This window comes from Dermacentor albipictus, chromosome 5 (assembly GCF_038994185.2).
Source record: "Dermacentor albipictus isolate Rhodes 1998 colony chromosome 5, USDA_Dalb.pri_finalv2, whole genome shotgun sequence".
NCBI classification, from domain to species: Eukaryota; Metazoa; Arthropoda; class Arachnida; order Ixodida; family Ixodidae; genus Dermacentor; species Dermacentor albipictus.
In genome coordinates, this window is record NC_091825.1 from 130,073,725 (window position 1) to 130,099,260 (window position 25,536).

A 25,536-nucleotide genomic window follows, 5' to 3' on the forward strand; every position below is an offset into this window, starting at 1 on the left:
AAATGCGAGACCGGTTTCCATTGCAGCGATCAAGAGTTGTCAATGGAAAGAGCCATCGCATTTACATATCTTTTTACATGATCCTGAGCCGAGTAGTGTGCCGGCGTTTGGTGTACCAGCCATTTATTTGTCGGTCTTCCGATTAAACTCTCTCCCGAAGCGTCGCGACTCCTGTTCTTGTGAAGTTGGAAATAATAGTTCAGTGTGTGGCGCGGATGTTTAAGAAAAAAAGTACTAAAAATAAGCTAATTTAGGGGGAGTGGCTAAACGGTGTGCTTGATTAGCACATGGGCCAAGAGAATGGAACATGTGCGCGAGATAGACGCAATTTTTTATTGGCCGTGAGAGCGTGGTACAAGATCTCTCGTTCTACATCAGTGACACTGCGGTGCTGCCCTAAATCAAGACAATATTTTTTTTTTCTGGCGAAACAATTTTTAAAAATTGTGTTCGACAGCCGGGTCAGTTTAGCTGCAATGCCAACTGAGCTGGGAGGCTCCACAAGCCAGTCTCCGTCTTATCCTCCCGTTCTCTTTTCCCGCACCTCTTGTTGTTGACAGTCTCCTGGATGGCCTCGCGAACTCTTGTTTACGCCTATGCTTTTTTCAACCCAGGCGACCGATCGAACGGCTCCAACAGCAGCAGCATGACCGGCGGCGGAGGCGGTGGAACGGGAGGAACCAACGGCCCTGCCAGCGGCGGCGGGGATCCGCCTCCGCCGTCGGCCGCTGCTGCAGTGGCAGCCGCGGCCAACCTGGGCCTCAAGGTGGACCCGCTGCTGCTGGGCCGATACGGGAGCGCCGTCGACCTCTGCCTCTCCGACAGGCTCTCCGAACTGCGCCAGGGGCTCGCCGGTGTCAACGGCGGGTCGGCGTTCGCGCACCAGGTTGGTATATAACTAAACTTCTTCGGGGCACATGAACGAGCATTCTGTGTTCCAGCAGGTCATTTGGTGGTGAGCGCGCTTGATGATACTTAAACTGTTGCCATTTCGCCATATCTTCTTGCTTCCCCGTGGTATGGTAGCCAAGTGGTTTCAGTTGTGTTTAGCCTGAAACGTTTTCCTTGCCAGCTCTCTTTGTCCTTGCGCCAACTTGACGCGGCTCTCGTGAGTAAAATCAAGTTGGTTTGCGATCATTTAATGTTAGAACTACGTAAAATAACCCCATAGTAACACTCAATATGCAGCTCAGTTATTCAGTATACTTGTTTCACAATATACTACAGAATATTACACAGTATTCATACTAATGGTGATAAATTGACAATTACGCGTCGCAGTTCACGCACATATAGTGCGAAAGGCACAAATACTATTACTAGTATAAAGAGATGGTTTACCACCTGTCACCCTCTGCAACCGAGTTGCTCTTTCATAATCAGATCTTCACAGAGCCCTCCCGCCTAGTAAAGAGCATACCCTATGCTGTGACGCCAGTTAAGGAGCAAGTCCCTCATTTCAATATCTACACTCCAGTTACTGTTGTCCGTAATCACTTGCTAGACGCTAAATTATTTCATATGAAAACATCACGTGACATCAACCACTCGTCCTTGCATGGTGTAAATAAATGCAAATTTCACAGGAGTCCGGGAATGCGCTCTAAGGTATGCAGTGAGCTACCATAACTTGCGTTTAACAACTCGTCTCTGTCTCGCTATGCAGCCCACCACCACAACGGGAAGCTTAATGGCGACGACCGCAGCAGCCCCGTACCTGAGCCACGCCGCCGCTGGCTACGCCGCGGGACTGCTCGGCCCGCACGGCTACTACACCAGCGCCAACGGCGCCACTTGGCCTCCCGCGCTCGCGCCGACGCTGCTCTACCCCCAACTCTACGGCGGCGCCGTGGGCCAGCAGAACGCCGCGGCGGCGGCGGCCGCTGCCGCTGCCGCAGCGGCAGCCGCGGGCCTGCACCCGGGTCTGCAGCTGCTGCGCAACGAACTGCGGGCCGCCAGCCTGCACGGCGGCGGCCACCACCAGCCACTGGGCGGCGGCGAGTCCTCGTCTCCCGACAGGTCCGCCACGGCGTCGCCCATCATGGACAGCGACCTGAGCTGTTCCTCGCCGAAGCACGCCCGCTCTCAGGACGACTCGGACCGGAGCGTCTCGCCGCCGCCCCTGCCTCTTCCGATGCCGATGCTGGACGAGGTCGTGGCGAGGAAGAAGCCCTCGCCGCTCACAGCCACGACGTTGACGTTGGCGGGCGGTGCGACGTTAAGCAAAGCGGCCGGCGCTGGCGGTGTCGCCGGAGTCACACCCCCCGTGCTCCCGCTCGTGGTTCCCCCGCCTCCTAGTGTTGTGAGTGGTGCACGGACAGGTGGACTAGTGACGACGACGACCACGCCGACGGCGGCGGCGCTGCTGTCGGCGTCGGGCGCTACGACGGCGACGCGGGGTTCTTCTTCTCCGACGGCGAACGCGGCGACCAACGGACACAGTGGCAGTGGCGATTCTTCCCTCTGGAGACCGTACTGAAGGAGAAGGGAAACGTGAAACCGCGTTGTGCGTGTGCGAACAATGTGCCGCTGACGCTATGAGAGAGAAGAGAGGTGCAGTGCCATCAGTTGTACATAGGTGTCTCACAGCACGCCGAGGACGTTCTCTGAGACAATGCGTGTTTACTTCTATTTTTATCATACTGTACGGTGAGAAAAATTCGGCTGCGCTCCTGTGGCTTTTCTTCCGTGTCGCCGACGGTAGCTGCTGGCTGGTTGGCAAATGTTCGAGTTGCCACGTCACTCGGTGCGAGGTTCGTTAAAAAGTACGCAGAAAAGTAAAAGAAATTTAAGGCTTTCTCGCTTGCGGGCTTCGCGAAGACAAGCCTGTGTGTATTTGCAGGGCCCGAGACCAATTCCTGAAAAAAAGCAAACTGCAAAATTTTATGAACAATTCAATTATTCCGTAAATGTGGTCTGCATGTCCACATTTGCCAAAGTCACGTGCTCTCATACACGATTCTATAGTTGGCTCGTTGATGCCGGTGTTATGAGTTTAAAAGCATCCTAGATCGCGCCGTTGAATCTCCAGATTGATAACAATTAGGCGCTTCAAAAATTATCGGGCACGTGATCGCGCGAATGTCTTCCAAATCTAGCAAGGAATTGGCTGCTTGGCTTTAGAAACCTCGGCCAACATTCAGAAAGCAGTTCTACGGTGAAGTGGTTCGAAAAGCAGGCACGACCAATTGTGATAGCGGTCATACTACTAGGGAAAGTTGCCAGCCAGTTACCAAAGCATTCTTAGATACGAAAATCTCTGGGCACTTTCCCGACCACTGTCGGCATACGAATTGGTTTGTGAGTTCAGGAGGTGATTTCTTGCAGCCACAGGCTTTAGTAAAGCCTCGAAAATCAAACGTTCGAAAGCTACAGGTGCTATGTCTAAAGCGGAAACAGCGACACAGACTGCAGGAACGATAAAAAAAGAAGACAATAATATTTCGAGAAGGACGAGGTCATGGGAGCTAGAGGCGAACGTATACAAGACGACTCAGTGCCGCGGATTCACTCTTTAAGCGCGAGAGTCGTCTAACGACATAAGCTGTCTAACGTCGACCGAAGATGCCACAGGAACGGCGGCAAGCCGGCTTTTCAGGATGTGGGCAGAACAAAACAGAACCTAAAGTGAAGGCAGGGACGGGAACAGCTACACGGAGCGTGGAGGCGTTTGTGTGCGAGTGAGCGCGTGTGCTTGCGCGGTGGCGTCCCGGGTTGCACATTGTCTGCGCCTAAGAAGAAGAAGAAGAAGCGCCGTTTCTTCGGAGGGCGCAAATCCGTTCAACTGCGGCGAAGTGTTGTATTGACAGAGGGCGCTGTGTAAGGAGCCGGTGAACTGGGTAGGGGGCAAAAGGAGGCTGGCCTCTTTGTGTACATAATGTGAGGGCAGCGGTGGGAAAGAGGGAGTAAGACAGCGAAAAAAAAAAAGTACGAGGCAGGTAGCGAGGGCATGGGGGGGATGGGGAAGGAGGTTCGAGCAACGACTTCGCCGCTGCCGGTATCCTCATCTTGTCGTCTGGTTGAATTTCGTGTTCCTTTTTTTGTTTTATTGCTTCTTGATCTCGGAGTCAGGGCGTGCACGAAAGCGCGCCTTCCTAGACGTATGTCACGCGTGACGAGGCTGTTATAATTTTTTTTTTTTGCTTTCTCCATTGGCGGCCCGCTCGACCAGTGCGCCTGTATTCTCTGGCGATGAGCAAGGAGAAAGAGGGACTTCTTTTATATGACGTGTATATTTATAGACGCACAACACGACATGGACGCACGATGTCAAGTCTGGAACACATATACGAGTTGAAAAACGAGAACAGAACCAGAAAAATCGAAGGAGAAATGTCGCGCGTCGTGTGGAGGTCTGGGTGAAGTTGGCGTATAAATAAATAAAGAGAATGTTTTTTTTTCTGTGTATTTAATATCTGGCTCTTTGCGTTCTTCCACCCTGCTTAAGTGTGACGAGATGCCTACTCTGTCTCGTCACAGCTCTTGGCCATCGGACAGCAAGGTTATTAAGGCTCAACTCAGTTGCAGCCTTTGTGGGACCGGAAGCATCAATTCAACGCAGTCTGACATCGTCAAAGAGGGAGATGAACAGATTTATGCATAACAATTGGAACCAAGGAAATATTAATAAATTAAAATAATATAAGCACTCCGTTGTGTGGCAGACCCGTATCAAGCGTAGTACACGTGTAACAGTGCAAGCGCGATTGCGGCTGAAGGCCTACCAAAGCCACCGAATATTCATGTAAGTAAGATTAAGTAGTGCCTTAACTTTCAGCTTTCCAGGAGCGTAGACACAAATAACATCCGACTGTGGGACAGTGTTTCTGACTAATTTAGCTTATCTTGCTTTCTTATTTATTTAACATTTATTTGCAGCACAAGTCAAACGAGGCCCTTTTCAAGGTTCGTAGTCTTCTTCAGAACAAATAACTTCAACTTCTCAGCACCTCTAATAACTGCTAAGTGCTGACATTAGAAGCACTTGGAAACAATAATTACTCTATTTAACCAAACGGAATGGTTAAGATTCAGGTGAATGACTTCGCTTCTTGTTTTTGTACTCAAACAGATCATTACCTAGTTGCTTAACAGACTACGCACATGATTAGTCGTAAGTTCTTGTCACTTCCCTCTCTGTTTCTCCCCAAGTAGCCAATTGGACAAAACCAAGTTAGCTTCTGTGGCTATCCTTCCCTTTATTTCTCCCGTTGGCTTATGAATGACCATTATTTTCACTGTTGTGGCATCCTTCGTGGTGCGACATCTTTCTTAGTCCAGAACTTTAATTGCCTTTGCGTGGCTTTTTCACAGGCTTGCGATTGTTTTCCAGTTTAATTCTGAGGTTTTATTTTAAGAGATATAAACAAAACTGAAGAACACCACTTTGTTCTTTTGTTGTCATTGTTGTTGCCATAGCACCACCTTTCCGTATTTTTCAAGCTGCCGTAACAAATACTATTATTGAGTATTCATAACAGTCAGGAGTAGAAGATTAGAGAACATATTTCCCGATGAATGCTGAGTACGCATAAAACAAACAAAAGATAATGCAATGAAGTCACCAGGAAATGTATTCAAAGTACGGCAAGCCAAGACCATTAAAAAGTATACGAATCACAGATACAAAACCCTAAGAGATATTATGTATACCGTAAACGGCATAGGCTGTACAGTTTTGCTTTCGCGTAATACAGCAAAACCAAAAGAAGCAGCTTTCAGATAGACGGTCGCAAATTTCTTATGGCGTTTTTCACTGGTCGATTCGGAGCAGGATTTTTTGCTCCGCGGCAACGAATCCGAATTTCACTGGTCGATCTGGAGCGGGTTCGCGCGTTCCACTGGTCGTTTCGGATCAACTCGCTCCGCGCCGGATCGCTCTCACTTGCTCCGCCGCCGAGACGCGGATTCGGGCGGAAATAGAACGCGTCACATGGCGTCACTTCCGTCTTCAAGCGAAATCGGTACCCGGTCGGTACGCACAACATTGTGTTGGGCATAGTTTGCGGAACCGGTTTGTGTCACGTGCACGCAGACTTCCTGTGTGATCTCCCGCGGAGCGTTCGTGCACTCCACTGGCAGACTCGGATTGGTGAAAGCCGAGCGCTCGCTCGAGGATTCAGGCGGCTGCTCCAGATCGACCAGTGAAAAACGCCATTAATCTGCAGTCGCGCAAACGTCAGCAGTCAAGCCACTGACTTTTCCTCCGCCGAACCGCGCCTCAGGGCACGCTCTGTTCGTTCTCTACAGGCACACCCGATCTCCGCCCACTCAGAAGTGCAGTCGGCTACGGTCCACTCGTAACCGTGAGAAAGGTCCTCCCAAGAATGGCCAGGCGCGGTGAATAGGCGGCAGCACGTTCTATACGCGAACGCTTGTTGACCGGAATCCGAGGAGCTAAAATTTGATTCACCGCTTCAATGGGCACGGAGGCGGCCGGCCATGCCCTGGCCACACCGAGGAATCTCCCGACTGTGTACTTCCTCGCACCTCCGTCTGCACACAGACGCCGCGCATGGTCTGCCGAAACCTCAACGCGAAACGAGGCAATCTGAAAGAAAACAAAAAAGATGAAGAAATCAACTAACAAGGCTCAGACGGACGCGCGTACACATACGATGCTTGCTCCACGAGGAGAGGACAGAACAAAAGGAAGGCGCCTTGCGTTGAGAAGCTTGAGGATGCTGCCACGGACGCCACGGCCAGTTCCTGTGTTCCGCGGGCTTAGCGCTAGACAAAGGACCTATCTCGGAGCTCCTCGCGGTGTTCGCCCACGTCAGCATACACGAAACTTGCTCGCCTGTAGTACCGGAGAAATGAAAGAGTATAAGAGACTTGAGGTGAAGGGGAGCCACCGAACGCCGAAGGAAGAAGGACGGGGTGTTGTGTGTCTACAAGTCCACGCACGGGCTTTCCGAGCTGCTGCTGCTGGGCTTGAGTAAAGTGCAACGGCCGGCCTGCCCTTCCTTGCGCACACACTACGCGCAGCCTAAGGAGAAAGCGACGACGAGGAGATGGAGGAAGGGTGGGCGGTAGCGCCATGGCGCAGGCACCCCCGGAACCATTGACGGCGAGTCATCAAACCGCACATTACGGCCGCCTAGCGGGCCAGAGCGCAGCGTCTCCCTCCACTCCTCCTCCTCCGTCCACAATGACCGCGTCGCATGAGCGTTTCCCAGGGTGCAAAAGAAACAAATAACTCTAAGAGAGAGAGAGAGAGAGAGAGAGAGAGAGAGAGGAAAACGCACAGGCGCACGAACACAGGCTTTCCTATATCTTTACCTGCGTGCGTGCGAATGAGAAAAGACGACAGAAGCGTCGGCGGCTCATACCTACCTGGCTTATAGCTAGCCATGCCACCACGGTCCGGTGCACACTGCCGCTCGGCCAAGCCGTTGAAGAATAGCCAGGAGCAAACGAACGTAACGGCGGAGAACAAAACAGAAAGAGTGGTCTGAAAAGGCCTGATGTCTCTGTCTGCGGCGTCGGCGCTGCCAAGTGCGGCCTTGCTAGCGGTCGGCTATTTTTGTGCGCCCTTTACCCTGGAACGAGTTGTTAGGCAATAGTTGTGTGACTACGCTCCCGTGTCAGTGGTGGTTGACACAAGGGATTTGCTGCAATGAAACGAATTATTTTTCTGAGCAGGCATATGTGAGAGCGCTGTTTCAATAATGCATATAGTCGCGATGCCTTCCTGTTACTGCATTAAAGTATAAGAAAGAAAAATAAGAGTGCGGATGCTGCTGCCGGTGGGCCTGGGAGTAGATGTGAGAGTTTTAATGTGCAACGCCGCTATGAATAGTTCCGGAAAGATGCTTCTAATTCTTCTAGCTTGCTATAATGAAATCGACGCAACCCTAAAGCGAATTGTTTAGCGCGCACTTTCACCTCTAAGCAAGTGTGTTATGCCTGAAGCTGTAAACAAGGATTCTTCTGGGTCGACTATAGTTGTTTCATCGATGGCTTTCTTCAATGTCTGCGTGGGCATTTTGTCTTTGTTTCATTGCTGTAGTCCTGATTTCAAGTGGAACATTCGTGTAGGATACGCGCACCTCTTTAAAAGGTCATTGGTGAAATGTGTCAGAGAATTTCGTCTTGATATAAATTTAAACGAGAGGTTGAGACATTCATTGGCATCGGCTATACTCCTCTTGGCAGGGCAAATAAAATTAAAAGAACGAAAAATACCCCAATACACTGAACACAGTCAAACCTCCCGAACAGTTGCGGAACTCCGCCAACGAGTAAAGGAATGCACAGAAGAGAGTTAGGGACATTAGGGACAATGAAAGTACGTAGAAAAGTTCAAGAACACTAAAAGGAGTTGACAATTACGCAGACAGGTTCGACGCATCTACATTCACCTACATGTATAGAAAAAAAAATACAGTTTCGCCATAATAGCGAGACAATAAAAGCGATAGCAACAGGTTAGAATATTACACGAAGTGTGAGACTCTTAGCTGTAGTGGCAGTATGAATTGCGGCAAACGTAAGCTAAGTAAAAGCGGGCTGTTGTGCTAAGGGTCCTCTGTCTGAATCCTGCCATGGGGCATTTCCGTTCGTGTTTATTAATTAAAGCCAATGTCTTTCTTAGCGACTTAACCACCACTTTTATGTATATCGGGTACATTTCAAACCTCTTTCCTGGGCTGATCCCGAAGGTAGTGCATAGCCACGCCAATAAAATTAGATCATTTTCTCGTTTGAACTCTGTTATTGTTTCGCCCTTCTAGTATTTAAGTCTGAGAAGATTTAAGATGAAAGGCATGCGCCGTCGGTGATTTGTTTCATTACATTTGTTTGTAGGTTGCCATTCTCTAGGTTCTGAGGAATACTTTTGTCAGGAATGCAAGACCTAGTATGAGGAATTTTAGTCATAGAATGGTGCGGCAATATATCCCGCGTATACTGCGGGTCATATAGCATGACATATAGTGTGGATGTACCTAAATATATAAAGAACCTTACCACAACACCGACCGAGAAAATTCGTTTGGAGTGTCCATATAATTGACATTGCAATAAAGAATTGAATTTTGGTTCATTACGTGCGAAAACCACAATGTGGTTAGGAGGAACGTGGTGTAGTGGGAGACTACCGATTAATTTTCACCACCTGAGGTTCTGGAATGTGCCCCCAATACACAGTACACGGCCGTTCTTGCCTGTCGCCCCCATTGAAACGCGGTCGCCACAGCTGGTATTTGAGCCCGCGACCTGGTGGTAAGCAGCGAAACGCCTTAGCCGTTAAGCCACCATGGCAAGTCACAGACGTGCTGCTACCGTAGAACAACAACGACGAAAAGAAAGAAGGGTGAGAGGAAGAAGGTGACTTCTACACCGCTATGAAGGCGGAACACTGTGTTCGCCTGCTGTCGCATATCATCCTCAATGGAGCGAGATTGTTAATACGGTATTACCGCGAATTCCAGTTTACCTCACCTTTCAATGAGAAAACACGCTTATGCCAGTGCCTCAATAATGCATCCTCACCATGGACACTTCTAATCCGATTCAGCAGAGAAAAATTGAATGTTCAGTATAAATTTGGACTGTACACATTAAACTTAATTCAGCCTGGCCACATCGTTCATACAGCTTTTTCGCTTTAATGTATTCGTTGTTTCTTTCATTTGTCCGTCTGCACTTGCGGTGACTGTGGCTAAGTTCACCATGACTGCGGTCAGCTTCGACACGCTTGTAAACTAGGCCGTTCATTTTGAATGCGTGCGCTGGAGATGGTTCTTTCCCCGGCTCTTGATTCGCTGCCAATCACAGCTGCTATAGCCGTGAGAAGTAGGGTGCTCAAGACAGTTGCAGACAAAAGCCGCTCCACATGGTCAATGCACGCGGACTCATCCAAAGGGGAACGCGCCGGTTCCCAGACTGCTTCTGTTTCTGCCCGCCCATCATCTTCTTGCCGGTTATGAATGACCATTTGACAACTGACGGCTGACACCGCCAGCAGCGCTACGCGTATTTACAAAAGATTGGCACGCTCGTGCGCTCCCGTATTTGCGCTCCTGTTGTAGCGCCGCCTCCCATGCGCCACTCTGCTGATGCGACAATATGAGCGCATCTATGCAAATGAACATGTCCTTAAAAGAAAAGGTACTTGTTATGGAAAGAAGAATGATAGGTGTAACGTGAAGGGATAAGAAAAGGGCAGATTGGGTGAGGGAACAAACGCGAGTTAATGATAGCTTAGTTGAAATCAAGAAAAAGAAATGGGCCTGGGCAGGACACGTAATGAGCAGGGAAGATAACCGATGGTCATTAAGAGTTACGGAATGGATTCCAAGGGAAGGGAAGCGTAGCAGAGGGCGGCAGAAAGTTAGGTGGGCGGATGAGATTAAGAAGTTTGCAGGGACGACATGGCCACAATTAGTACATGACCGGGGTGGTTGGAGAAGTATGGGAGAGGCCTTTGCCCTGCAGTGGGCGTAACCAGGCTGATGCTGCTGATGATGATGCTGATGCTGATGATGCTGATGATGATGACTTGTTGTTGTTATCGTTGTTGTTTCTGTTGTTGTTGTCGCCTTCAACATGTGGCACACGTGTGTGAAAACTATGGTAGGATAGGATAGGATAGGATAGGATAGGATATCCTTCTTCGATGAAACTGTGGTCCACTTAATGCTTCTTTTTCTTCTTTCCTCGCTGTGAAGCATGTGAGGTTTGGCCGCAGAGATGGCCTGCTATACGAAACTTTTTGCTGAGAAAGACAACGAAAATCAAAGGCGATAACGTTACAAAACAATGTCAAAAGTCTATAGAGAAATAACAAAGCACAAAATAAGCAAGTCTATGAATCATGGAGGAAATAACAAAAAACAGAAGAAATGTGTAAGAGTTCAAGAACAACACAAGCATCAGAACATAGTGAAAATTTTAAAATGCATGTGAACTATCGTTCCCAAACAACCGATCAAGTTACGTGCGACGTGAAAATCCTACTGAGCACTGAGAGCTGTAATCTCTGCTTGTTGAGACACTACAAGGTTACAAGCACTTTCTGAACAGGTAAATGGCGCCTATAATGTGTCCTCAGTGAGGCAATGTTCAACAGCTTCCGTTGTGCTGGTGGTGAAGGTCAAGTCAGGCTTGGGAGTTGCGGCCTTGGGAACATTGTTTTCTGACGCTGTGGTGCGTTTCCGCGTTACCTCTTTTTTTACAGGCGAATAACTATTAACACCATTCCCCCAACCAAAGCTTCTCGTCCGTTGTCGCCTCATAATGCTCCTTCAAGATCAATCCAACTTAAGGGTGTGGAATATGTGTGGGTTTGCGTCGGTATATGCAATCGCTGCTGTATGCAGAGCAATCGCAGAGTAAGAGCAAAGCGTCGATGAGGCGGATGATCCGTACACGTGATTTTCAGTCTACACGTTTGAAAAACCTGCGTGGTCTCGAGAGAGTCGTTGGAATTTATGAGTAAGGGATGTGTGATTCACATTATAGACTTCAGAAGCTCGTCATTCTAAACTTGAAGCGCGATGGAAATACAAGGAAACGTGGGAAGTTAGCGCCGACGGTCTCGCTACAGCTATACACTGCAACCTTGTACATTGCCCATTGTACGCACGCCCTGGCCAGGAATGAGATCCTCGATCTCATTGTCTCTACCAGACCACCATTATATTTGAGCCATGGTGGCGGGTATTTGCTTCAGTTTAGTGTCTAAAGAAGTGAGAAAGTGGAGGCTCTTCCAGCAGGAACAAGCCAACCCAAGTAACTTGGAGGCAGTTTGAAAAATCTAACTCGAGGTTGCCTGAGGTGTAGGGTGAGATCACGAGGATGCGAGAGCATCTTGAAAGTTACAGAGGGCAAGACGAAATAAATATATCAACGTGTCTGAGGATGTCCACGCATGTAAAAGTGGGAAGGCTGCTGGAAGGCTTGCGAAGGCACTGAAAAACCTAGTGTCGTGTTTCCACTTACGTGAAACGTTAGAGTGCCGAAGTCGTATATATTCGAAAAGAAGTGAATTGTCTTTCATTGACAGAGAGGTCGTTGATGCAAAGAGCAGCGGGCACAGTTATAAGCGCATAACAATGTTGCGCTGGATGCAGAATCAGAACTTAGCACCATTGCACCGTGAATGAATGAACAAACGGTGGCGAAATCATTTTCTTGATTCGTCTCGGTCAACCCACCAAGCAGGAAATATTGATCACCTCCCACTATTGCTCGCCTTCACAGCTTTATAGCGCTGTGATCTTCGCAAAAGATACATCTCTTGCGACTGCGAGTGCCGGCGTCAAACATTGGTTCACTTTTTGCTGTAATGGCAACAGTAATACCTATGAAGAATGCCACAGCCGCATCGCCCAAAGGTACAAAAACTTAATCAAACTGAAGTCAGATGAACAGGTCGATCCTAAATTTGATGTGATTTAAATAGGCACAGGCACGAAATTTACCTCGAGTGTATTGCGTCGGCACCAAGAAAACGTAACACCTCCTCATATACAAGGCAACGGATATTTTCGCTTTACGCTTATCGTTCAGCGCTCTAAACTGACCGATCGTGCAAAAAAAAAAGTATACAGTGCCAGTGGAATCGTTACGCCGTTCAATTCAAGCACTTTAACTCTTGCACGATTACCATGTGTCAACTGTCACAACTTGCTCCATCGCCTGCGGTAAGCCGCATGCCTTCACTGAAACCAGCCGTCGCCAACTTCCATTACGTCGCCACCCTTACTTTTTTTTCCCTTTTAGAAGCAAGCAAGTTCAGAACCCAAGTTTCAGCAGTTCTCGCACCCACCTTATGACGGAGCAAACACGGTACAACAGGCCGGAAGCGAGCGACACGGACGGTAAGAGAGAAGGGCAGGCGCAAGGGGTCGGACAAAACGCGCCGGCCTGTATCGCAGAAACTCGCGCGCTTGCCCCCCCTACCCTCGTGTACACACATAAAACCCAAACAAAGGGATTTTTAAGGGAGAACGCGCAGAAGAAGCGCGTTTGGAAAGCGGCGCCCCGGGCGCTCGGTCTGCATTAATGAACTCGCCGCCGCCGCCGGCACAGCCAAGCGTCGCTGCTGTGTGGGTTCACTCGAGGTTTTTGAGAGAACGCCTGCCGCTGTGTTGTGTGTGTGTGCGTGCGTGTGCGCGCGTGCGCGTGTGCGTGCAGTGGTGGCCGCACTTTGCGTGCCCGCATGGCCGGCCGCATTTTGTCGCTTGCGTTAAAAGTCTCGTTTGATCCCCGCACGCTTCCACTGTACCTCCACCACCGCGCTTAGTTTCGGCTTTCCCTCTGTTTTCCCTTCCCCGCCTTCCTTCCTCGCTATAGATTACACGCGAACGCCGCTCCGCGCCGCCCGCTTTTGTCTTTTCAAACGCTGCGCGCGCGCGCGCTCTGTTTGAGGTCTTCCGCCGCTGTGCTTAGCGCTGCTGGAGTGGAGCGTGGTTGATTAATACCGTGCAGCGTTGTGGGAGCTAGGGCAGGCGCGTTGGAAGGCGTGCGCGAGACGAGTTTCGCAAGGTTGCCTCGGATGTAGTATAGGCTGCATAACCATTTCGATAATCTATTTTCGCATTTCCAGTGTCTGTGATTACTGATGGACCCGACCGTCATCCGTATACAAGAAGCTATATCAGAGCCCGAGCAAACTATATATGTAGAACACTGGGCTCAGCGACCGCCTTTGAAAGCACAGTGAGCGTTGTTGTATGCGCGAGCGCATTTTTGATCATTTTCACTTTTTTTTCATTTATGTCATCTCGCCTCCACCTCCCCAAGTTAGGGCAGCAAATCAACCTGGTTAACTCAACCTCCCTGGATTTCTTTCTCTCTCTTCATTTCGCTGGTGTATAGAAGGTTTTGCGGCAATAATATGCGAAGTCTATACGTTTATGAGCATACGGCCAATCGGTATATGACTTTTTATTTTTTTATTTTTCGGTATGCGTAAGTTTCATACTGCCTGCGGACTCTATGACCCCAAACTTTCAGTCATATCTTCACTGTAGTAGGTCTACGTGACGTCTCTAGGATGTCTGCAGAGCCTCCTTTACAAATTCAAATAAAGGGTTTTAATTAGTTTTTATGTGTGTTGATTTGCAGGCGTTCATATTCTGCCCAGTAGCAACAGCCCACGTCATGATGTAAAAAGAGATAGAAAATCATGAACTTTATTATACTGCGTCGTAAACTTAGGAATTCGGCATATTAGTTGCTGGAACATACCAGACAAGCTACACAACGCTGAAGAACTATAGAGACGCATAAGGAACTTTTCCAACAGATGGTTAGCATATGACAGCTTTTTAGATGAGCGAAGTTCATTTCTGAAGCTAGCATCGAGGAGTATGTCATAGCACAACATTGTTGTCCGCTGAAGTCACGCAACCACATGCGGATGATTCACCGCAGGAGTGCAGTAAGTGCCTTGAGGGCAAGGTTTAGCATACTACCACTTGCAGACGCCACGTGGAGCTCCGAATGATCTCGCAATTTGTCCCCCCCCCCTCTCGCTCTCTCTCTCTCTCTTCCATTATTTAATCTATTCCTACCCTACCCTTTCCGTTAACCAGAAAGTGGGGGGGGGGGGGGGGGCGTAATAATCCCTAACTATCCCGACAATCATTGTCGTTGCCAATAACCTTGCTAAATCCTGGCTTTAGCCAGGATATCGATGGCTCACGCAGTTACAATTATAGCGTAAGCTTTATTTTCTTCTGTCTCTCAATTTTGTATATTAACGTCAGTCAAGACACATAAACCTGACGCCAGAAACACAATATTAGCGGTTCAAGGGCGCTGAGCCCTCTCCTTCTCAAAAGGCTTCAACGTGATGCTTTCCTCCGAGTATATTAAACTTGACTAAAATATGCCCAGGAGTGAGCGGGAATGCGTCGTCCTTCGACCATAGTGCTGTAATGAAGCTCTTGGGCGGTTCCTGCATATACTAGTTGTTAGAGAAACACAGCTACCCTTTCTATATTTCCTACAATTGGACGCTGGCACTACCTCCTGGTTACGAGATTTAGGCCAGGAAATGCCGATAAGTGTTAAAAAAGCGTGGGGACCCTTCGCGTCGAAAGACGATACGGCTTTTCATATCCTGAAGTGAGGGTAGTGTACCAAGCACACGAAAGTTTTAAGAGCACATGAGTTTAGTGCACCTTTGCAATGACCGTTACAGTCCTGCACATGCGGTTCTAGCGGACACACTGCTAAGCGAGTGGAACTCTAAAGTATAAAGGAGAGACTGAGCGAATGTCTAAGCCCCGTACCATTACCGATACAAACGCTTGCTCTGCGGGCAGAAAGGGTGCGAATAGCTGTGGCCACAAAGAAGAACCAAAGAGAAACGAAAGCAAGAACTATGGATCCCTATCGCCTGAGGATCGGGTTTGATGGTGGCGAACCGCGGAGAGCTTACGCGCGGTACTCGGACGAAGAGGCAGCGGGCCTATACACATACGCGGCCACGACTGTCCAGGGAAACGAACGCAAAGAGAAGCCCACAAAAAAAAAGTGTCGCCGCTAGGCTCGAAGGTTCTGGACCCACGACAGCGGCGACCGCTCGCTATACTATACGACGGCCGGGGCCTGGTGGCCGCGGCCACTGCAATCAATGCGACGCTGCCGCCGCGGCTGTCGGAATCGCGGGCGCACCGAAACGCTCGGCGCTTAATGACCCTATTCCGGAGGGCACCAAGTGCCGATTAGGAGAAAGACGCGCCCACAGCTCGTATCCGTACAGCGCCCCAGGACCCCCTCACCTCCTCTCCCGCTGCCTTCTACCACCGCCATCACCGACCACCACTTTTCCTTTTGACCCCGTTGCCTTTTCCCGACAATCCCGAGCAGAGTCCTTCGGAGAGCAAAGCGCTGTGGGCAGCCTGCAGCACTTCGCCGCGGAGAGAAACAAATGAAGAGAAACCACTGAATATCCTCGGCCAAGTGATGCTGGAACTCGCTAAGCTCCCCACGTGAGACTGGAGTGCTTTGTCGATGCCCCAGCCGAGCACTGCTGTGCTGCAGCCGCTACGGGTGGAATGTCGCGTCCGAGTTTTAATGTCACGGATGCACCGCTGCTTGCCGCCCGCGGGAAGGCACCGGTCGTGGTGAATTAGCCTTAAGGCAGCTCCGAAGCGCCACTTATGACAGCTGAAGCTTCTTGTGCCTTTGACAGTTCACGTTTCATGACGTCATTATAGAAGCGCGCCGGCAGAAAACTCGAAAGGTCGCCGGCGAACGAATCGACCCGAGGGGGTGGCTGTAGCACACCTTGAAGTGTATCCTGTAGTCTTTCCTGTACTTCCACTTGTGTGGGCTTGCCGAGCTATGCGGTGCGTGCTGTCGGGATTCATGCGGCAGTGATGACGCTTTGTCCGGTAACGCTGCAGGTGTATCCAAACTATCCGCTACATGAGACGTTCTCATGGCTTTCCAACGCAACATAAAACGTACAAAAATTGAACTGTCCAAGAAACGTCTTAATCAAATGTCGTCTCATTCTTTCTTGAAGAATGAGACGACAGAATGCGACAGAATTCCAGGGCGAATAACGGACACACAACACATGACAGTCGGGATTGACGATAAACAGCATCCGGCTCAATACGCGTCGCTAAAACAGAGTTGACTATGATAATCATAGCAAACTACACCACTCACTGTGTGTCCGCCCCACGAAAGATCTTAAAAAGGTTGTCAAATTATTTGTTTTATATAAAGAACAGAATTGGCAGAATCGCAGTATCTCATCTTATTGTAGAATACAGTAATTATTATTTGTTCGACACTGGTCACTTTGATTCAAGATCTGGGATAGAAGCAAGCGTACAATTTTTTTCCCTTTCGTATACTGACAAGGGCGACCCTAACAACACCAAGGACATCCTTCTGCTGACACACCATTCTAGCCTAACTCCTCGATTCCGGTTCAACATGAAGAATCCCGAGAAGTATCTATTTTAAAATTTTCAACAAGGATGTTTCCAAACAAACAAGTGCACGCCTTTGAAAGTAAAGATGCACTAAAGGGAAACACTACATCAGTTTTGGCTGGTAACGTATACTTTCGAAACTTTGTGATGGTGATATCAGTGGCAGCTGGCATAGATAATGCGGCTTATCAGCAATGAATAGAGTTTCAGACCGAATGTGAGACGGTTGGCTAAACGTATTCCTACTAGGCGATGAAGAGCGTTGAACATCCACAATGATGAATCCCCAACGCATTTAATGACACGTCACCAAAATAGCTTGTCAAATGTGATGTCCAGGGACAGAACATTCGTCGTGGCCGGCAAACCGCATTACGTCTAATGTTGAGAGTCAAGCGTGTTGATATTTGCCTCACCCCTCTAGGAATGAGGCGAATTCACTGGTCCGCTGCTGAAGAGAGAGATAAACAGACAAGAAGCAAAAGAAAGCACGAGGCAAGCAAACAAAGATTGTGATCCACCAAAAGCTATATATATATATATATATATATATATATATATATATATATATATATATATATGAAAGGCAGGGAAGGTAACTTGGACTAAGCCCGGTTGGCTACCCTGCGCTGGGGGAAGAGGAAAGGGGAAGAAACTATGAAGAGAAGGAGAGAAAGTCCTGTGTTGATGTCGCTGACGCAACGAAAGTTCTCAGTTATGCATGAAAGACGGTCGCTCAGCCCAGTAGCATTCAGGAATCGCAACAGCGCTTTTGTAGCCTTCTGAAGCTACAGTAATATGCGAGGCCATGGTCCCAAGAGCTTGTCCAACGACAAAGGCATTCCATCTAGTTGCTGTAGGACTGTACGGAGGTCTGTCCTTTCATCTTCAAAGAACGACTAGTAGTGCAGGAGGTGTTCTGTATAGTTTCTTCGACACCACAAGCATTGAATTCGACGTTATCGGTCATTCTAATCAAGAATGAGTGTGCGTTGATGAATGGTGAAGCGACACAGTACTGTTTATTCGATTCGGGGATGACCAGGTCATAAGCGCAGTTTCATGTAAATGTCGAGTGATCACCCCCACTGGTGAGTGAAAAGTGTTTGCCACTTCTTCAATGTTAAATCATGCGCTAGCTGGCTTAGGCATCAATGACTAATTCATACAATTCCTTACTGCGTCCGAACTCTTTTTTTATTATTTAACAGTGAAAGCGGTGTCAGGTTCATCAAACGTGTGTCAATTTAATTATACACCTCGAATCCCGCATTGCTCATTCTACTAAACAAAAGCAATACCTCATTGGTACACTATTGACAGAAATTACGGTGACCAAAAGTGCGAATCATGGCAAAGCCGAAGCACAATCTCCGTGCGGAAATCTAGCTAAAAACTGATAGCGAATATCAGCTTCAGAAGGGGCTAACGATGTTTCAAACAACAACAAAAAAAGTAACCTCTTGCGTTGTCACGCAGCTCCCTACTTCCGCGTGGAAATGGTGGAGCACAACAATATCCGAACTAAGACGCCATCCGGAGAAGACAATAGCGGTGACATAAACTGGTCCGAACAGCATTCGCGCTACACGCATTACGAACGCTGTAGACGCGGGACGGTGCAGTTGCTTGTATTTCCTCTCCTTCCATCTTGGAGGACCTCCTCCAGCACACACTGCCCATCAGAGCTGACGAGCTGTCCGTCCCCGCGTGTCATGATCAGTAATCGCTGGCGCACGCGGAAAGTTCCCCACGGTGTCGTCCACGACTCCACGATGTGACAACAATGCCCGCCTGACCTCAGGCATCGCTCGTTCACGTCCCTGTGATCTACGCGTCAGCTTTCCAAAGCCATCGCATTCAGGCTGTTGAAGGACACAGGCTTGAATGGTGGACTTTGTTTGATCTTGTGCTAGAATAGCGACAACCCTTCTTTGTTTCCTAAAACGCTTTCTTCGCAAGTCCGCTAAGCGAGCTTGTGACGGGCTATTTCGTTATTTTGCGGGAATGCCGATCACTAGTGGACACCATCGTGTACAACCATCATGCGCATCAACCACCGTTTGAAGTATGTGCGGGGCGTGGGGGTGTGCCTGTGCGTTCGCGCGTGTTGGCATGCATGCGCGCATTCGATATTATACATATATGTAGCAACATAACCTGAGCCATGGCGAAAATTCAAACAAATTTGTTCGCGGACAATCTCTGTGAACTTTACAGCTGTTTTCGATTGCAGAGCTCTGTGAGGAAAGTCGCAGCTTCGTTTTTAATAAAAAGGTGTAGCGACATTCGTTGTTGTTTAGCTGCAACAGCATTGGGAGTACGGCTACTAAGGTGCCTGCTATCTTAAAATAATAGCTTGAAAACAAACTTGTAGAAGGAAATAAACAGCGAAAACATTTCTCCGTCCTCCAGATTAGTGACTTTGCGTTTTCTCGTCAGTGCATAGTGGTGTTAGCGGCAGTGGCGACTCCGTTACAGCAGAAACCGCGCAACCGTATACAGGTGCGTTCACAGATACGCCTCGAATATGGCTTGCGTCGTGTCATGCGCAGCCATGGCAATCCGCAGAGTGAAATCGAGCCAGCGGTCCAGTGCCCGATGAGGTCGGTCCCACCGTAAACCCGAGTCGCGGTTCCCAGGGTTTCCCGCGGAAGGGAAAATTCGCACGTAAGGTCCGAGTCGTAAAGGCAAGCCCCCGTGCTCGATGCAACGAAACAATCTTCCGCTTCGGCTGTCCCCCTTTGTCTTTGCTTGCTTCGGTTTCGTTAGCGAAGGCAAAGCGGTACCACTCGGGCCTTGCTGCGTTATATACTGTTGCTCGTTCTGTTTGTACGCTGGTCTTTCTTTTTAATGTTTGCGACATATCCTTCTTTTTCTTTTTACTATCATTATTATCATTTATTTTACAAGGGCCAGTCCGGATCGAGTGAATTCGCCCAGTCGGTCGAACGGCAATGAATTCAAAATGAGTAAGCAGTCGTCATAAACCCCGGACCTCAAGGAGTTTGCATGCCCCCGTGCGAAACCTGACGTGGGTTCCTCGAACGCGTTTTCAAGCCCTCACAAGGTTGTAAACACTTTCTGTACATTAAGGTAAGCAGACAAAAGAAAAGCGAAGTTTTTGAAATATTTCCGTCTTGGACCTTTCAATGTTTCATTTTTTTTTCTTCAAGTATATTATATTACATTTCTCGTAGAGACAGACGTTGTCGCTGTGTTGGTTTGCGTTGAGCGATATAACAGCATGTGACGTTTGTTTTGTAACCTTTCTTATTTTGACTTTTTTTTCCCTCCATCTCCGTACGAATGGCTAAGAAAGTATTCGCGTGTCTGATGCAGTTGGGCTCCAACGCAAAGGTCGTCGAGAGGAAGAAGAGCGAAACGCACGTCGAGAAAAAAATTATGGCACAAAAAGGCAATCGGGCGGCTTCTTGGACGTTCCGAACGTTTCCTATATTACGCACGACAATCGCGTGCTCAGCATAGGCCTATCTCGAAGTAGACGCGTGTTTACGCTCCTTGAATGTGATCAGTGCCGGTGTCGAGGTTCGATTACAGGAGGACACCTTAGTATCCTAGATTCGGGTTGTAAAAGTGACCCGTCGCATTTCCAGAATGACACCCCTTCTTCGTAAAAGGAATACCAAGAGGGGAACAAAACGTAAAAAGCACTTGTTATTGCATAGATGGAAAGAGTGAATAGTCCTTGTATGGCGGTGGGGAGAAAAACGTTTGGCCAAGCTAGAGGAAATTTTCGCTTAATCTAGCCCGAGCGCTTAGATCCAGTAAATATAATTGCTCATGCAACGCCTTTTGGACTTTGTAATAACCCACACACAAGTATACGGACACTCTTAGACAAAAAAGAAATTGGTACTTTTCGGGAAATTAAAATGCTTGTTTAAGACCGGTATACAGTGCGCGTAAGCATCCGAGAGAGAGAGAGACAGAGGAAAGGGGAAAGGCAGGAAGGTTAACCAGAGGGGAAGATCCGGTTTGCTACCCTACGCTGGGGAGAGAGGCGATGGGGAGGTAAAGTGGTAACAAAGTAGAGATAAAGAAGATTGTCTAAGACATCTACAGGGCGTTTCACTTACCTTGGGCCAAGGATTTTAAAAAAGTGGTTAGCCGCAGCTGAATGAAACCAACGGTATATGGTCTGCCGTCATTGTGGTGCTCCTTAGAGCACCTTTCTTATATTCCGCTTAATTAGTCAATTAACTGAGATGAATTGTGCGAAATCTTTAATATTCACTTTGGGGCCAAGTGCGTTTCTTTGTGTTGCAGAGGGAGTTCATAAACGACCGATCCAATTTTGTGTGGCAACGTGCATGCTGCGTGGCGATTGTCTTCGGCGTGAAAATAAAGCCCACGAAATGTGAAATAATACCACGTGACTGCGCTCGTGCGCTATCGTATTGCAGCGCTCTCAATCGCGCTTCGTGCGAAAGAACCGCGCGCGCGGACCGTGGCGAGGTGAGGAGCCACGGCTCTAGGCTTCGGCTTCACAGTGCGTCAGCATCTTTGGCGGTGGCACACGGAGAGGAAGCGCAGTCGTCCTTGATAAGAGATAAACTCGCTGCACGGTTGAGAGCGCTTTAATACGATAGTACACAAGAACAGTCACGTGGTTTTATTTCATATTTCACGGGATTTATTTAAACGACAAAAAAAATCGCCACGCAGCAACCACGTCACCACAAAAAATTCGATGGGTCGTTTCTGAAACCCTTCTACAACTCAGTCATACGCACTTGGCCCTAAACTGAATATTAAATATTTTGCATAATTAGTCTTATTTAACTAAGTGGAATATAAAAAAATACACTGAGGAGTGCCACATGACATCAAACCATATGCCGTTGGTTTCATTGAGTTGCGGCTAACCACTTTTTGTGAATTCTTGGCACATGTTACGTGAAACACTGTACAAATGACGTGTGAAGCCAAGAAAAGGTTAGGGTTGAAAAAAAAATTCGATTCAGGGCCGCGCCGGCAAGCAAATGGCGTCGACAAGCTTCTCGGGAAAGCGCATATGTGGTTCTAGCAGTCACTAAGGCGGACAGGATTTAGGCGGAAAGTGAAGGGTAGTATTTTTCTGTTTCTCTATAAGGAAACCAAACCATCGCCATCACCCATGGCGGTCAAATTCTCTATAGTTTTATTTTCATAAATTCATCCATGGCGCATCTCCTCGCGTAGCATCCAATTAGACTTAGATAACAACCTAACCTTTTCAATATAGTTTTGCAATGCGCAATGTTCTTTTAAAATTTCTTCGACTTGACGTTCATTTCCAGGCTTGAAAAATTTATTTCAAACAAGATGTGGGGCGTCCTTCAGGCGGAAAGCTGTAGCTTGAAGGTACCTGAAGGTGCTTCACGACAGCACAACAGCCAACGCACAGGAAAAAAAGCGTATATATAAGTGCACATTCTATATGACTGAAACGTATTAGAAGTAACTGGTGTTAACAGAACAGGTCTGATTGTACAGAGTTATAAAGTGGTGAGAAAGAAATGCACATTGCCATTGCATACCACGACAAAAACTAGCATAAACATATTAAGTATATCAAAGACTAAGTGGAACAATATCGCAGTAACTTCGACATAACATTATAGGAAGAATCCATCCACGAGCTCTTGCGCAAGGGCTCTCCGGGTAAAGGCAGTTATATTAATAGCTTGCTTTTCATACTTATTAATAAGTGAAAGCACAATTTAGGTTAGTGATTGCATTAAATACTTAGTGCGCATGTACGGCACGAGCCACCTTTTCTGGATGCGGGTACCCGAGACCCTCAGAAATCGTTGTAGTCCTGGCAGCGACTTGGTGACTTGAGGAAGGATGAGAATTTATTTGAGAAAAAAAAAGGATGAATACAATAAGCAAAATTCATAATATCAGCCACTTTGATAATGTTAAATTTGGTGAAGGGCGGTGCTGTTTCGTGGAAGTGTGGAACGTTAGCTATCATTCGAAGCACATGTTTCGGAGGAATAAAAAGCTTCTGTGTGTTAGTTTGCGTAGTGGGGCCCCATACAAGCGTGCAATAGCTCATGCGGGACGCAAATAGTGCCTGGTAAATTTGTAATTTCACTTTTGCCGGAAAGGAATGTCGACAGCGTGACAGGCCACCCGTGGCTGATGCTAAGTAATCTGTAACAGAGAAAGGCGGGCTAGTTGGTGGTCGACATTTGAATGCATAATGTTAACCGCGCAAACGACAACGGACGAAGAAGGAAACACACTGGACAAGCGCGGACGAGTGTGTTTCCTTCTTCGTCCGTTGTCGTTTGCGAGGTTAACATTAGGCATTCAAACCAAGTAATCTGCCAACTCGTCGACATGAGGTTTCCAATTGTTTTCTGCATAAAGAATGAGATCAAGCACCTCAAGTTCACAAACAATCTCGATAGGTACATTATGAAGCAACAGTTCTTCATTCAAAAGCACCTCTCTGTCCCTGTTCCTGAACAAAATTGATTTAGAGTTGTTGTTATTAATTTTAACGCCGTTGTGACTAGACCACTCACATAGAGTGAGATGGAGCGTGTTTGCCTTTCGAATGACTTCGCAAGCTTTCACACCAGAGACAAGCAGGCTGGTATCATCCGGGTACAGAAGAGTTGTTGGCCTCGTTTCGTGTGTCTATCATGTCGTTAACGTCGATGTCGAAAACTAAGGGCACCTGAAATGCATCCCTGTGGGATGCCTGACAAATAATAAGAACCTTAAGCCCTAACTTAATGTGCTTTCTGCCGCGCCAAAAGGCAAAAGAGACCTTTCTCTTTTTGAACTTTAATCTAGGAGTATTTCGGGACAGTTACGTAGCTACCTCTAGATGGGCTCTGTCCGGCAAGCCTTCTGGTGCGAACAGGAGTTATACCCTGTTCGGGCAAAAAGAAATACATCGAAAAAAAAAGAAAGAAGCCGACGTCGATGGCGACACATCGGGCGCAGGCCAATCAGTGCCCATCAGAGTTGCCAGCACAGTTGGCCGCCACCTCCTCGCAACTTCACGCACGTATGGGAACACCGCGCCTCCCTACACTTGCACCGGCCGTATAACAAGTCCAGCGATTCTCGGAATCCCTGGTATGACGGCGGGCGCAGAGGACCCACACACACGTACTACGCACACGAACACCTCTGCTCTAGTCATCTCGCCTGTCAGCCGAGCGGGCCGAAGTTACGCGGCGAAAACGACACTTTGATCGCTTTTCATTTCGCTAACGATATTTTCATTTCGCGTCCTCGTACAGAGGCCTCGGAGTCCCCCTGCCTCACCCCCCGCCTTTCCTCGCGGCGCTATCTATAACCAGAACCTCGGTCGTGGCTTTGAGGCTTCGACACGGGGCACTCGCGTTTGTGTATGTGCGTGTGTGTGTATGTGTGTGTGCGCGAGAGGTGTTCGAAACCAATCAAATCAGCGTCCTGTACCGCTGTGCCACGCCACGTGGATAGAAGGGTTTCGCTGGAGGGACACGGCTGCAGATTGGAAAAGTTTGGGCGGCACAAGGCCGGTCGTGCCCGGTAGCGTATATATGAGAATAACGACTACGCGCTTTTGTCGTTTTTCGTCGTGTCTTTGTTTTCGATGTAGCTGTGCCTAGGAGCGGTGATGTTCTGCCAGACTGCAGCACGGCGACGGTATTGTGACGTTTGATAACACACGGGAAGATCGGAAATGCTGAGTAAATTATACTCGGGTATATTTCACCAAATTTTCCCTCAAGATTTCATTCATATGTATAAACGTGAATGACTTTCATTCATTAATATATATGAATAAATGACCTTTTGAGGGAAAATTCAGTCTATCTATTCTATTGGTGTCTGCTCGGAATATAACAAGTTTCTCGTAACAACTTTTCAAATAATAATAATAATAATAATAATAATAATAATAATAATAATAATAATAATAATAATAATAATAATAATAATAATAATAATAATAATAATAATAATAATAATAATAATAATAATTATATGGAAACATACAAACACAAAGGAAACAGGGAGGCAGCAAGCTGACAACTGCGACCGGGAGGGGCACAACGCCTGCCTACTCTGTCGGGAGGAGGGAATGAAAAGAGGAAAGAGAAGAGGTTAGGAAACAAAGAAATAGGAAACAAAATAGGAAATAAACAAATGACAGAGACACGGAAAAAAGAAAGTAGGCACACGGAAAAAATTTCTATAAACGAGAGGCCAAATCAGTTTTCTGCGTGGAAGTTAGCAAGGCTCTACGGGCCAGGTCGGATTGAGTAGCATTCCCTCTCAGAAACAGGCAATCGTCAAGGGTCGTACACTTGAGTCCAACCAGTCCATATTCTTTAATTAGCAGTGCACATTATGTGACGAATGCGGGGCACTCTAATATAAGGTGTTCAGTTTCTCACAGGAGCCACATGACGCACACGATGGACTGTCCACATGTCCTTGACGATACAAGCGTTCCCGCACCAACACAGAGCCAACTCTTAATTTCACTAACAGTGTTCTGGCACTACGAGGCAAGCCACGGCCACGAACACGGGGAGGGAACGAGCCGTTTGCAACACGGTGGTCCGGGTGTTGCTTTTGGAGGTACCCGGGGATTAACAGACGGGCG

General features: G+C 48.0%; 2 protein-coding genes across 14 annotated transcripts in view; one reads left to right on the plus strand and one right to left on the minus strand.

Annotated features, from left to right (window-relative positions):
- LOC135906372 (runt-related transcription factor 2-like) overlaps window positions 1–3,930 on the plus strand; it is a 138,056-nt gene extending 134,126 nt beyond the window's left edge. For both annotated transcript variants that reach the window (XM_065437727.2, XM_065437728.2), the window contains exons 5-6: window positions 615–886; window positions 1,667–3,930. In XM_065437727.2, the coding sequence (XP_065293799.2) occupies window positions 615–886; window positions 1,667–2,479 (1,085 nt within the window). In that variant the 3' untranslated portion in view covers window positions 2,480–3,930. The remainder of the gene's footprint in view (window positions 1–614; window positions 887–1,666) is intronic.
- Window positions 1–25,536, minus strand: part of LOC135906374 (transcription initiation protein SPT3 homolog) — a 585,543-nt gene that overhangs the window by 283,898 nt on the left and 276,109 nt on the right. The window lies entirely within an intron of this gene.